Source organism: Phaseolus vulgaris, chromosome 6 (genome assembly GCF_051622355.1).
Source record: "Phaseolus vulgaris cultivar YP4 chromosome 6, ASM5162235v1, whole genome shotgun sequence".
NCBI classification, from domain to species: domain Eukaryota; kingdom Viridiplantae; phylum Streptophyta; class Magnoliopsida; order Fabales; family Fabaceae; genus Phaseolus; species Phaseolus vulgaris.
In genome coordinates this window covers 28210803-28223976 of record NC_143503.1, presented here as the reverse complement: position 1 = coordinate 28223976, position 13174 = coordinate 28210803, and the positions used below count along the sequence as shown (strand labels likewise).

At 29.7% G+C, this 13174-nt stretch overlaps 2 protein-coding genes across 2 annotated transcripts in view; both read right to left on the bottom strand.

The window, feature by feature from the left end:
• Positions 1 to 5652, bottom strand: part of PIR121 (transcription activator) — a 31506-nt gene extending 25854 nt beyond the window's left edge. Inside the window, exons 1-11 of the mRNA XM_068639697.2 lie at positions 5465 to 5652; positions 4932 to 5004; positions 4734 to 4798; positions 4585 to 4662; positions 4040 to 4159; positions 3871 to 3941; positions 3693 to 3785; positions 1595 to 1664; positions 1359 to 1423; positions 636 to 831; positions 334 to 485 (exon numbers count right to left, since the gene is read on the bottom strand). Of these exons, the coding sequence (XP_068495798.2) occupies positions 334 to 485; positions 636 to 831; positions 1359 to 1423; positions 1595 to 1664; positions 3693 to 3785; positions 3871 to 3941; positions 4040 to 4159; positions 4585 to 4662; positions 4734 to 4798; positions 4932 to 5004; positions 5465 to 5629 (1148 nt within the window). The 5' untranslated portion in view covers positions 5630 to 5652. The remainder of the gene's footprint in view (positions 1 to 333; positions 486 to 635; positions 832 to 1358; positions 1424 to 1594; positions 1665 to 3692; positions 3786 to 3870; positions 3942 to 4039; positions 4160 to 4584; positions 4663 to 4733; positions 4799 to 4931; positions 5005 to 5464) is intronic.
• A 3467-nt stretch (positions 5653 to 9119) lies between these two features.
• On the bottom strand, positions 9120 to 13087 carry LOC137833113 (two-component response regulator 24). Its single transcript, XM_068641487.2, has 3 exons — positions 12778 to 13087; positions 10096 to 10327; positions 9120 to 9504 (listed from the first exon to the last, which is right to left on the bottom strand). Exons 2-3 carry the CDS (start codon positions 10318 to 10320, stop codon positions 9325 to 9327), a joined length of 405 nt encoding a protein of 134 aa, XP_068497588.1. The 5' UTR covers positions 10321 to 10327; positions 12778 to 13087; the 3' UTR covers positions 9120 to 9324.
• Between the last annotated feature and the right edge of the window lie 87 nt (positions 13088 to 13174).

Here is a 13174-nt window from a genome sequence, read left to right as displayed (position 1 = left end):
AAAAATTAACTGCATAAACACCATTCTTTTTTAGGAAGCTATAACCACTCCAGTTTTCAACTCATGTATTCTTAAGTTCCAGCTGATACACAAAAATCAATAATAAAAAGATAACTATATATACCACCCTCCTGGCATTGTTTAACTATATTGAACAGAAAACATGTTTGTTATCCAAAAGTATATATCATGGTAACAACTCATCAAACTGCAGTTAGAGTGGTAATAAAAAGTAACAGCAGTTCAAGGATGACACTCAAGGAAGTGATATTTAGTTAAATAACAAATTAGTATAAACTTATCAGTAACAACATAAAACAATTTGGAGGATATTCTTGTGCCTCGCGAGGTGGAAGCTCATGAGGTGCCGGAAGTGTGAGAAGGCGAGTTTGGGAAGAAAATTTTGGAAAGTAAGTTGATAATTCCTTCAATATTGCAGCTGGAGACAAATGCAGATCTGGAAATGCAGGAATGACTGCCTCATTCTATAAAAAAGGATAAAACGATACACAAATTTGAACTTATTGGCAATAGAGGAAGAATTCAATTCATTAAAAGTAGAAATATTCAGGTAATCTAATAATAGTTATTTTGTTAACAGTACAGTATATCAATAAGCATATATACAACGGTACCTTAAATATATTCATCAGTCTGTTGATTTTCACCCTCTTGTACAGAGACTCACTATCTTTCTCTGATGATGTCACTAGGACAACAAGAACAGGCAAAACACGCAAGAGAATGTGGCGCTCTGGAAAGAGAAGTGCAAAGTCCAATTCTAAAGACTCTACAACAAAGACTATAAGAACTTGAAGAATGTCTTCAACACTATCTCAAGTCAAGGATTTGAATAAGAAATTAAAAAAAAAATGAGGATATTTAAACAGTGTTACAAAGTACAAGTTTATTGGTGTGATATATCGATAAGAGTTCTTAGCACTTCTTTGTGATAGTATTCAAGGACAAAGACTAACCCTAAATTTTAGATTAAAAACCCCTCTTATAAGCTAGATTTCCTTTGATTTGCTTTAAACTGCAAACCTGAATAACTAATCAAAAGAAGGATTTGAGGTAGCCTAGCCATCAGTTATTTTCTTTTTCTCTTTAAGGATAAAATCCTCCGGTCTCCTACATACTCTCATCGTCACTAAAAGTTCAAAAACAAACTAGCACTCAACTTTTCGTTTTAATAGACCACCTTATTTGTCAAGTAAATCAGTTTCCACATACATCCTAAACACAGATGACCTTTTTCAAACAAAATATAATTTACAAGTTAAACCAAAAGAGTAGGTATTGTAGTTTTGCAAAAAATCTCATGTGGAAAAAAAATGTTAAATAGATATACAGGATACTTGTTCACACGGAACATCTCCACATGCAAATTCAACAAAATAGCCCATCTTGTGCTCAAGAAAATCTGCACATTAAATTAAAAAATATCAATCACCATCCATCTTTGTTTGGCATATTCCAAAGTACAATATGAACATGGATGATTTGGGAAAAGACTCTTTCATAATCAATCAATAAATAACAAATTTACAGTACTCTATATGTCACAGACTTGGAAATTTCATCAATTATGCACCTGCAAATCATCTAATTCCTCCCTCATTGAATCAGTGTCTTGCCACTGACCACTGACTTGTGTAAAAGTCCTGACAAAATGAAGGGAAAAAAACCAATATGAATGACTGAACTTCATGAAGTAACTTCTTAAATATGGAAATCCTAAATCAGGTGAGAAGGTGATTGCATAATAATATTCCTAAAGATTATCAGGCATGGCATGAATCTTGGAATGTTTGCCACTTTTTAATCCGAAGTTTGGCAACATTCTAAGCCATTTTTATAGTTTTCCCATCTACAAGTTATGGATAAACCTGTATTCATTAACAGACAAAAATGAAAATCATATTTTCAACATTCTTACATTGCAGCTTTGTTTGTTCAGATGATTTACAGCTTGCACAGAAGATGAAAATGAGAGGGAAATTAACTTCACTTTTTCGTTTTTGAATGAAATGGAGAAATGTGAATCTTTTTGAGGGACCTACATGGAAATAAGTTCCTCCTGATTTAGGCATGAAATTCTTTCCTTGAAGAATTGTCTCCCACATCTACTGTTATATTATTTTTGTTTTAATTTCTTAAAAATTAAATAAATTATTTATAACTTAGAAATAATAAATAAATTTATATTAAGAATAAGAACAGAATAAAATATTCTTTAATTAATATAAAAATATTTTATATAATTTATTTGTTTTCACTCTCTATTTATCCAAACAAGTGGAGAGAATTTTTTTCATTTCTTTCCCTTCTCATTTCAACTATTCCAAACAATATATCTTTTCTATTTTATTTCTCTTTCATTTTATCCGTACTATTTCTTTCCTATCTATTTCAATCATCATCCAAACAAAGCAATAGAATTGATATTCATTTTATTACCTAAATGGCCAAATAAGCACTCTAAAGCTACATTATTTAACATCACACATTTGAAATTTTCTAATTAGTTTTAAAGAAAAAGAAATTCTATCAGAGAGTAAGAAATAGAAAAGGACAAAAATAAATTTTTGAGCTGTTTTGTAAATCCAATTGAATGCCCTAGAAGAAAAAATCCAATACTCTTGTACATATGTCAAGGATACTTTCCCTAAACCTAACTTCCATATTGTAAATTGGTCTAATCTCTAGTCAATGTGAGATTTTCAACACCATCCCTCACGCTAAGGTATGTACACCTCGTGCATGGGTCTAGATATTCATGGGTGATCCGATAGCAACCCCCGATAGCGGGTGGTACGATAGGTCCATTAAACCTTGTCAGGAAAGACTCTGATACCATATTAAGAAATGAACTTAAGCCTAACTCAAATTAAGAAGTGAATTTAAGCCTAACTCAACCTCACATAACTGACTTATATACAGTAAATTGGCCAAATCTCTAGTTGATTTGAGATCTCCAACACACCTTCTCACGTCGAGACATGTCCATCTCGTGCATAGGACTAGATATTTGTGGATGGTCTGATAGCATCCTGATAACGGGTGGCACGAAAGTGATTTTAAGCCTAATAGGTCCATCAAACCTCGCTAGAACAGACTATGAGTTAGGTTTAAACTCACTTATTAATATATATATATATATATATATATATATAAGTGGGGGGAGGCAACCCTCACCCTATTTTGGGGTTGAGTTAGGCCCCGAACTCAAATTCTAAGAATGTTTACCATTAGATCATGTTAGAGGAGAAAGAAATTATTCATTGATTGTAAAGGAAAAGAATACATAAACTGAAAACCTAATTATTCTCTATAACACAAGCCCTATAAAAGACCAGTTAATAGATCTTTAGCAGCCATTACTAACAGAAAAATAAAAGATAACAAAATGACTAACTGAAAAGTACAGAGAAATCTATCTAACAGATCAACTCTGCAGAAGTTATAACAAAGAATTTTGGAAACCAAAACTATTCATAAACAGATTAAATCTCTATTCATCCTTATACAAACAAATTGACATGCTCCTAAAGCACCATGAATAAAAAAAAGTTCCAAGAAGAAATGGATACAAGATATAACAGAAACAAAGTAAAGCACTGAACCTGAAAGAAAAGTTGAAGACCCTCAACCTGAAGATAAAGTGAGATAGGCATAGATAAAATACATACCTTTTATACCATGAAAAGTCATTAGGTATGCTTGCCTTAGCATTTTTAAGATGATCAAGTTGCACCAAAACATCAAGCAACTTCAACATAGACCTGACTCAAGAACAAAGCTATTAAAAAATACGAAAGAACAACAATAACAAAAATCAACAACAAAAACATAATCATTATAACACACCACAAATGAGATATTGTAGGGCCATTAATGCGTCGTTCAGGCCTAGAAAAACGTTGCATGTCAGCAGCTAACTGCATAAAAGTGTTTATATTAATGCCCTAACTCTGGATCGGCTAAGCTTCTGATAAAATAACAAAGGGTCTTATAATAAGTTGAGAACATCCCATACTTTTGAGGAAGCTGATGCTTGCCATCGCTGAATTTCACGCAGACGACTCATTTCCAAATCCAGAACTTGATATGTCTCCAAATACAAGTCTGCTTGACTTTGCTTCATAGAATCAGGTAGCTGCTCCATTGTGGCAAAATGCATAAATTACATAAAACAATATAGGCATATGTAAATATTAAAATGGATCTCCAGTGTAGTCAATTTAATATTTCCAATTATCAACAAAGCAAAAGAAAATGGCAGCACATAAGATATCATATTGCATTAGACAAAGCTATCAGTTACACAAAGCCTTGTCTACTTTAATTCATTCTTACCCCCGAAAAGCTAGGTTTTGAAAAAAGTAACATACTATATATATATATATATATATATATATATACATAGTAAGTCTGAATTAGTGCCAGTGAAATGTAATGTACTTAAAGTCCAAAGATTAACTCCTTTTGTTCTGACAAATTTTCTTTATTTATCTAAAAGAAAACTTATTTTATATGCACTGATGGACTCCTCAACTACCAGTAGCTTTGGAGAAATTTTACCTGAGGAAGTGCTTTGACGCAACTGCGATAAGTGTAAAGCACTGATGTCATCTCCTTTCCCTCTTGGCTAAGGACACTCTGCATTTTGTAACAGCAAAAACAGTTAAAATTTATAATCAGAAAAAAAAAATAGTTCAAGAACTGCATACCAACTGATTGAGAGCTTTTGTGTCCTCGGACAGAGATAGTCGGTAAGCAGAAACATCGCTGTACTCTACAAAAAAGAGGGTGGTAAATGGCAATTACTAATAACTCTGTGCATCTTAGAAGCTATTAAGTACAGTCATCGCAGCGTAAAAGCATAACATATCCAAAGAAAAAAAAAACGGAAGAAGAAAAAGAAGTACCTATTGGACTTTCTGTTGCACCTCTCTCAGTTGACACCCACACTCCAGGTCCCTGCACCTCCGGTTGCTCATCCTACATAATTCACAACAAAATAAATACAAAAGAGATACAAGAAAAATAACTCTCGTACATGTAAATAAAAACCTCAAGATCCGGCAATGCGTTATTTTGGGACATCAACATAAAATTACATGCCATGTAAATCTAGCATTCTCAGATCAGAAGTTTGATTCAGTTATTATCTGCTTAGTAAACATTTCGGATAAAGAAAATAAAGAAGCCACACACAGTCTATAACAATGAACAAAACTTCAAAACCAAAATGGAAGTTTCTGTAATTAGAATTAGCAACAAGAAATTAAGCGTGTAATGGAGTGAATCAGACAAACAATAGCAAAATCACAAAAAGAGGAAAAAAGATAGCTAAGCGCATTTCAATGTTGGTAACAAAAGAAGTGAGAAAAATGTGGCGAAAATTGGATTGAAAGAAAGAAAGAAATCGAGGTGAGAGAGTTATAGGTGAAGAGAGTACCTCGAGCGAGAATGTGGATAGAGCAGCAATGGCTTCCTCGACGGGCACAGCCATCATCAATTGCTGAGTCAATTCTTGGAGAAAACCAGAGCGCCAAGAATAGAAGAAAAAGAACACAGGGAAGATGAATCTTTCTCTCTCTCCCCCACTACTCGGTTGGTACATAAACACAAGAGTCTTCAATTGCAAGTCTGAGCAGGTATCACTTTTTGTATGGACTAAAAGGCCCTTCTTCTCTGCTCTATCTATTTCTTCTTCTATGTTTATTTAGCACAAATTACATTTTTATATTTTTAATAAAACAAAACTCAGCTGTACTTTATTTACTTTTTAAATATTACATTTTTTTATGTGCAACACTCATTTAAAAAAACATGTATAAAGTAATTAAATCATTCAATTTATTTTGTATGAAAAAAGTTATTCTATATTTTAAAACTTTATTTCTAGTTTTTTTTTTGTAAATTTAAGTTTAAATTTCAGTTAATGTTATATTTTTAATAAAAGAAAAAAGTGGGTGCCACTCTATTAAAATATGATAAACGAAAATAACATTTATTATGTATTTTAAAAATTAAATAAGATGTAAATGTTATTTAATATAATATCACATATATTAGTATAATGTTTTATTTGGATTTTTATAATATTATTTTAAAATATAATTTAATAACACGTCACTATTAAATTTATTACTTATCCTGAAAATAAAAATAGCTGATATCCCCATAAGAAAGAAGTTGGAGGGAAGGGGAAAATTTCAGGTTTTAGCTATTTTCTTAAAAATTAAATAATTTTTCATAATAAAAACTAAAACTATAATAATTGCTTTAATTGTAAAAAAAATAAAAAATTCAGCGGATTAAAATATTTATTAATATTGAAATTATGTATTTTTAATTCATTCTTATCTCTCTCGTCTATATGTACAGGGCGAAAAAGTATGCACTCTTTTCTTTATGTTTTTGCAGATTTAAATAACATTTTTTCCCATATCTTTCACTTCTCATTTAGCATTTTTTTTTAAATCGCACAATTATTATTTTTTAATTGGTTTGAAAATATTGAATAAAAAATTGGATTACAACAGATTCTATTTTTATAGAGGATTTGATAGGGGGAATTTTACTCTCCTTTTTCTTTTAGATAAACCTGAAACGATTTGATTTCCTTGCTAAAATCAATTTGATCTGGTGCCCCTTAAACAAAGAAGCTTGATTAGGGACATCAATTTTACAATAATATAATAGAAATGAAATAAATAAACTAAGTCAAATATCTAACCTGGCTGGGATCAAAGTAAACATGGCTTAGGTTTAAGTCAAATATGAGTTGTATCTGTTTTTTTTATTATTATTTAGATGAAGAAAGGAAACAAGAACAGAAAAAAACTAAGAGAAGTAAAACTTAAAGAATTAGCCAGGATTTAGTTATGAAAACTATATCACTTTACAACTTTACCAAGATGGCTATGAGATTTAGAGATTTAGTTAGGATGTGAAATATGAATATGATTATTCATTTGTAGAGTCTTAAAATTCCAAAATTAACTTTTGAAAAAGAGTTTATTGAAGTGTAAAAAATAATCAATGTCACACTTTAATCATATTAATATTAAGGTGGAAGATTCAAATAGATCAAGCTGTAGTAATATTAAAAGGTAGTAAATAGAAGAAGTACTTTTATGGTTTATATATTTTTATTTTATCTTTAAATAAAATGTTATTTTGATATCTGCAGAAAAGATATTAAATTAAAAATGTAATTTAGTCAAAAAAATATTTTATTTCAATAAAAATATTTTTTTTCTATTATAATATAATAAAGGTTGTGAACATATCGACATTTTTTTTAATTTCATGACAACAAACAAGTCATCATGTTTTATGTCTTGAGTGAGAAAGAGACTAAAGTGAATTGGTTGTATAAAATTTGTCATTTTTTTACCTCATTTGGTTCACATAATAATTTTGTTTAACAAAATTGATAATTGTTTTATCTCTTCATAATTAAGTTATTTATATAAATAAGCATTTATTATAAGTAAAATTGTGTTAAATAGTTAACAAACTTATAAATTAAAAAATTATTATTACTGTAATTAAATAAATATATATTATGCAAATTAAATATATATATATTAAAATAAGACAAGAAAAGAAGTCCAAAGTCTAAAATTTGTAATGATCAATAAAATATATACTAATATCGTATTAATAAAATGGTAAATGAAAATACCAATATAGAATATAAGTGTAAATTACATCGGACAAACGTATAGAAATCAAGATGTTAAAATGTCTAATTCTCATAATTGAATAACATTATCATCTGTATTTAACTATTTTTATTTGATAATTTGTTCACTAGTGCAGAAACATAAAACCAATGCGGCTATTTCGAATTTATAAATGCAGCTTTATAGCCGTATTTGATCAACACGCACTTGTAAATCAAGAAATATAAATGCGGCTATATAGCCGCATTTATAAATACCATTTACAAGTGCGGTTATTTGCTTTAACCGCACTTGTATATGCCAAATCATTAAAAAAAAAAAAAAAAAATTTAAAACATCATCAATCTTGTGTGAAGTCAACGTTGATGAAAAGTCACGGGAGCGCCAACAACGGTGGCGGCAGTAGAAGCGACGGCGGACAGGGAAGCAGCAACGGAGCAAACCAAAAAATCCACAAGAAACCACGAAGACAATGAAAGAGTACTGAGCAATGCGAGAAACCAAACAATGTAAGAAAAACGAATGTCAGCCAACGAAACAGTGCTTCGAGATCACCAATGCAAGGAAAAAAACATATATAAAAAAAACGAAAAACATTTATGCATATATTTGTGAAGATGAAGAGGAAGAAAGAGAGTTCAAAAAACTTACATTGCACAAATGGAATGCAGATGCAGTAGAAGGAGACGAACTCAGAGTGCGAACGCGAAACGAAGGCAAAGACGAGAAATAAAGTTTGAAATTGTGTGTGGCGCGCTTCAAAATTTAGGGTAAAAAAGGATTTACGAATGCGGTTATTCAAATAACCGCATTCATAAATCAAGCGTTTTGATTTACGAATGCGGCTATACAAATAGCCGCATTCCTAAATCAAGCGTTTTGATTTACAAGTGCGGTTATACAAATAACCGCATTCGTAAATCAAAATAATTTCAAAAATGCTACCACGTTTTTTACGAAAGCAGGTAGCGCAAAAACCACACTAAATAAAACATATTTTTTTCTTCTTTTTGCACTAGTGGTTATTGGTTAATGACATTCTATTTCATTATTCTTTATAATAAATATAAAAATATTTGTTATACTTTTTTATCAACCTATCATCTATACTAGTTTCATCTATGTTGTTGAAATATCAAGTTGTTATTTAAGGAACAAATCCATAACATGTTCTGTAGAAAACAACTACCAGGCAGATAAAATAGCATAATTGAGACATACATAGGTTTGAAAATTCGACCTATTAGTAATCTAATACACAATACAAGATTAATATGCCAGTCTCAGTATGTAAAAGACGACTTAAAAAACTTATTCCTAATTCAGTCTTAGACTTTTAGCTGTATTTCACACAAAAAAAACTTGTTATATCCTCCACTGAAAAAATTGTCGAGTGCTTCTCAATTGCTTTGAACCAAAGTAAACAGAATTACTTTGCTTTGAACCAAAATATATAAGTGTGATTTTGAGAATATTTTTATGCCAAATGCAAGGCTATTTGGTGGTAAATAACACACAATTAACACATACAGTAGAAAAGGAATGGTGCAGAATAAATGTTACAGACTATGGAAGAGCTAATCAATTAAACAGCAAAAACTATACATAATGAAAAAGTGAATCAAGTTGTAAAATGTGGATGGTCTTGCAAGACTTGTTCAACCTTTGTTCGATCAAGAGGTTTTTCAAAGCAATAGTTGGATCCTGCACCTAAAAATTCTTCAGTATCTTTTCCATCAGCACGCGTAGTAATTCCCACTATCAAGCTCTTAACACCCATTCCACGTAGCTCTTTTGTGGCCTATTTAAGACACCAATCATAATCACCATTAAATAATCACATTAAATACTCTGCTTCACTAATTAATCACACGTCACTTTTTTTTATCCGCAATAAAAAATAAATAAATAAGAACCACTTCAGGTAGTTCAACTCTTATACATTGTACACAAATGTCAGCTTTAAACAAAAATCACCGGATTAACTAAAACTCCCTACACTTACTATTTCTAGAAAACAACTTCAACAAACCAACTTCATACTCTCAACAGGTTCCAAACACCAATTAGAATAAGAAAACGAAACAAAGCGAATTTTTACAGAAATCCAAGATCAAACCTTTATTTGCACCAAAACAAATACTTCAGACACGTCAGTTACTCCCTTTTTGAAAACAATATGATTCTTATTGTTTCAGATTTCACTCATCACCTCAACCCAAATTGTGCTCCATACAATATTAACCGAATCAGAAGACAAAATCATCCCAAATTAATCAAAGTTTGACTTTGGATCAATACGAAACACAAACGATACACCAAACCATTTAAAGCATAAACGCCACCCATCACTTTCACACATATATAATAAATGTATCATGCTACAGTGTACCTCGTGACCATCCATGATGGGCATTTCTTTGTCCATGAAAATAATGTCAAAATTCGCCCCACATCGATAGAGTTCCACTGCTTCCTTTCCATCATTAACCGTTTTCGCGTCCATGTTAAATAACCGCTCCAACATCGCCTTGTGGATTTTCCGAATCATAGCATCGTCATCCACAATCAGTGCTGAAATTCTTGATCCTTCCTTCCACTGCTTATTTGACTCCATTTTATTCCTGTCATCACACATTAATCAATTAAGTTCAAAATAATTGTAATAATAAAGAAAAATTCAGGAACATAACGTGCATGTACATGCATGGCATAGAAATCCAAATTCACGTACACGCATAATTAAGCATTGACATAACTATTTAACAGAATTAGTGAGTGATGAATGAAGTTTAAACCTAAAGTATATCTAATAAAGGCAAAGAAAACAGTTACACACCCAAAAGTAATGCTTCACATAACAAAATGAGAGTTTCTTTTATTTAATCGACAATAAAAAATAAATAAATGTTTAACACTTATACATAAAAAGCAAGACACCTTACCATATTCCTATCACAAAATACTTACCTGATTATCTAAGGAACAATCAAACTAATCACAGAAAAACATTAAACAATCATCCTCATACAATCCACTAGATTCAAAACCCAATTAGAGTATCAGAAGGAAACACAACGGGACTTTGAGTAAATTCACGACCAAAACTTTACCTGTACCAAGGCGAATACTTTGAGCGCATCTACGACCCCTATCGAAGGATACACAGTTCTTATGATTCCAAATATCACTCACAACTCCAATCTAAATTGTACCTCAAACGTCATTAATCGAATCTCATGAACTGGAAAAAATTTACCAGAGGATCCTTATGTACATAAAGAATGATATCGCTTCAGTTATTTTGATTCTAATTGGTGAAAGGTGTATCATAAGTTCTTGTCTGCATATAAATACTAATTAACATATATGCATTTGGGAGATTAAAAATGATGGATATTGAGAGAAAGAGAAGCTGAAATGGAAGTTTGATAATGTATTTCAATTTCCCTGTTGGATAAGGAATTAGATACGCAATTATTAATTTAGGTATATTGGATGTGTAATAATTATATTATCGCCATATATATTTAATCCAAATCCATTGAATGATATAAATTATTAAACTACTGTGAAAATCTTTATTTAAATGGTAAAAGGATGAGATGCAACCCTACATTTCTCTATCCATTAAAATATCCCCCACTCTTAATTTGTAACAAAATCGCATTAGATTTCACTTTGTATGCATTTCATTTTCCAGTTTTAGGAGAATCTATTTCTACGTCTATAATATTAATTTATACTATTAATAGAGGGGATGATTTCATTTTCTCCCTTTCTTAATAATTTATAAAGTTTACCTCTTTCTATTCACCCATTTACCTATTATATTTTCTGTTTTTTCACTTTTATGTTTTTCTTCTCTCTTATTAAAATGCAAACACTAAAAAATATATTTAAAATTACATTTTTTACTTCACATTTAGTCATTCACAAGTTACATAACAACAATAAGTTTATGTCAAAATGATTAAAGATAATTTATGAATTTGATAACACACTCGAATAACAATATGTATTAAAAAACATTTTTTATTGTTGTTATTAATTACACAAATTAGATACATTAGTTGTCTTTCAATCTTCTAAAAAAAGTGATCACTTTATATAATAAAAAGTATATATATATATTGTCATTATTACTTAAGTATTTAAAACAGTTATTTATTGCAGCATATATCTTTAAAAAAATTATCCTATTTTTACAAATTAAAAAATATTAAATTGATTTTTTTATTGAATGAATTTTTTAATAAAAAAAATCAATGTATTAAGTTTGATTACTAAAATATAAGTATATGTTCATATTTTTTATAAGAAATTATTCGTATTAAAAAGTATAAACAAATTGTGAAATTAAATTAAGCTCGCATTATTTAAATTAAAAATCGTGTATAAATATCACATTATAAAAAGAATAAATTAAAACTACAAAAAAATATGATTTTCAAATAAGAAATTTTTTTGTTGAGAGAGATGGGAGGGATTAATAGTTACAGTTAGATTAAAATAGGCAGTTTAAATTAAAATATTTGTTTAATAGTTGTTTGCAAACTTTTATATATTATTAGATCTCTAAATATTTTATTTCTTTTTTTAAACCAAAAATTTTAAAATAAAATATCTCAATTATTTAATTTTAAATATATCTTAATAACTATACCAAATTTAAATTATAAGGATTAACTTCTTATTATCAAAATCACTAAAACATTCTATTTATAATAAAGTTAAAGATATTGATTTTTTTTTATAATATGAGTAGATCACTTTATTAAATTTCAACTTAAAATATGAAATGAAATATTTAACATTAATTAATAATGATCTTTTTATCTTAACAGTTTATACATTTGTAGATAAATTCTTTTATCTGATATATAACAATATATATTTATTTTATTAAATTAAATTAAAAAATAATTAATGTACAAATAGAGGACAAATTAATTGGAGCAAATTCAGTACATATAATGAAACAACCAACTTTTAACTGTGTTCTTGTTTTATGGTTCCCATTAGCTAAGGAAATACTAACTGCATCATCAGAAAAACAGCATAAAATGATTACCTAAACGTGTAGCTTCTTCTTCAGTAGAACATTGAAAGTGCTTCTGGAAAACGTAAAATCTGGAGCAGGAACAGGGCTGAAAGAATCAAGATCTTCTGATGGCTGGTTGAAAAGAATGTTTTGACAAAGGCAAAATCCATGAATCGGAAGCACAAGTATGAATATATATATGGTGATAGAAAGGCACAGCTTGTAGATGAGAAGCAAGTTTGGAATCCTTGAGAGTGAGAAAAAACAAAATGCATTTGCTTAAAGAAATTAAGTTCTGAAACGTAACCTAGCTAAAGATCACCACTTTGATCATACCAACAATGACTTGTTGTTTTTAAATGTCAAATATAATCCAAGGAACTTTCCCAATACATTTGATTTTCATTTTATTTTTGCAAAATCTATC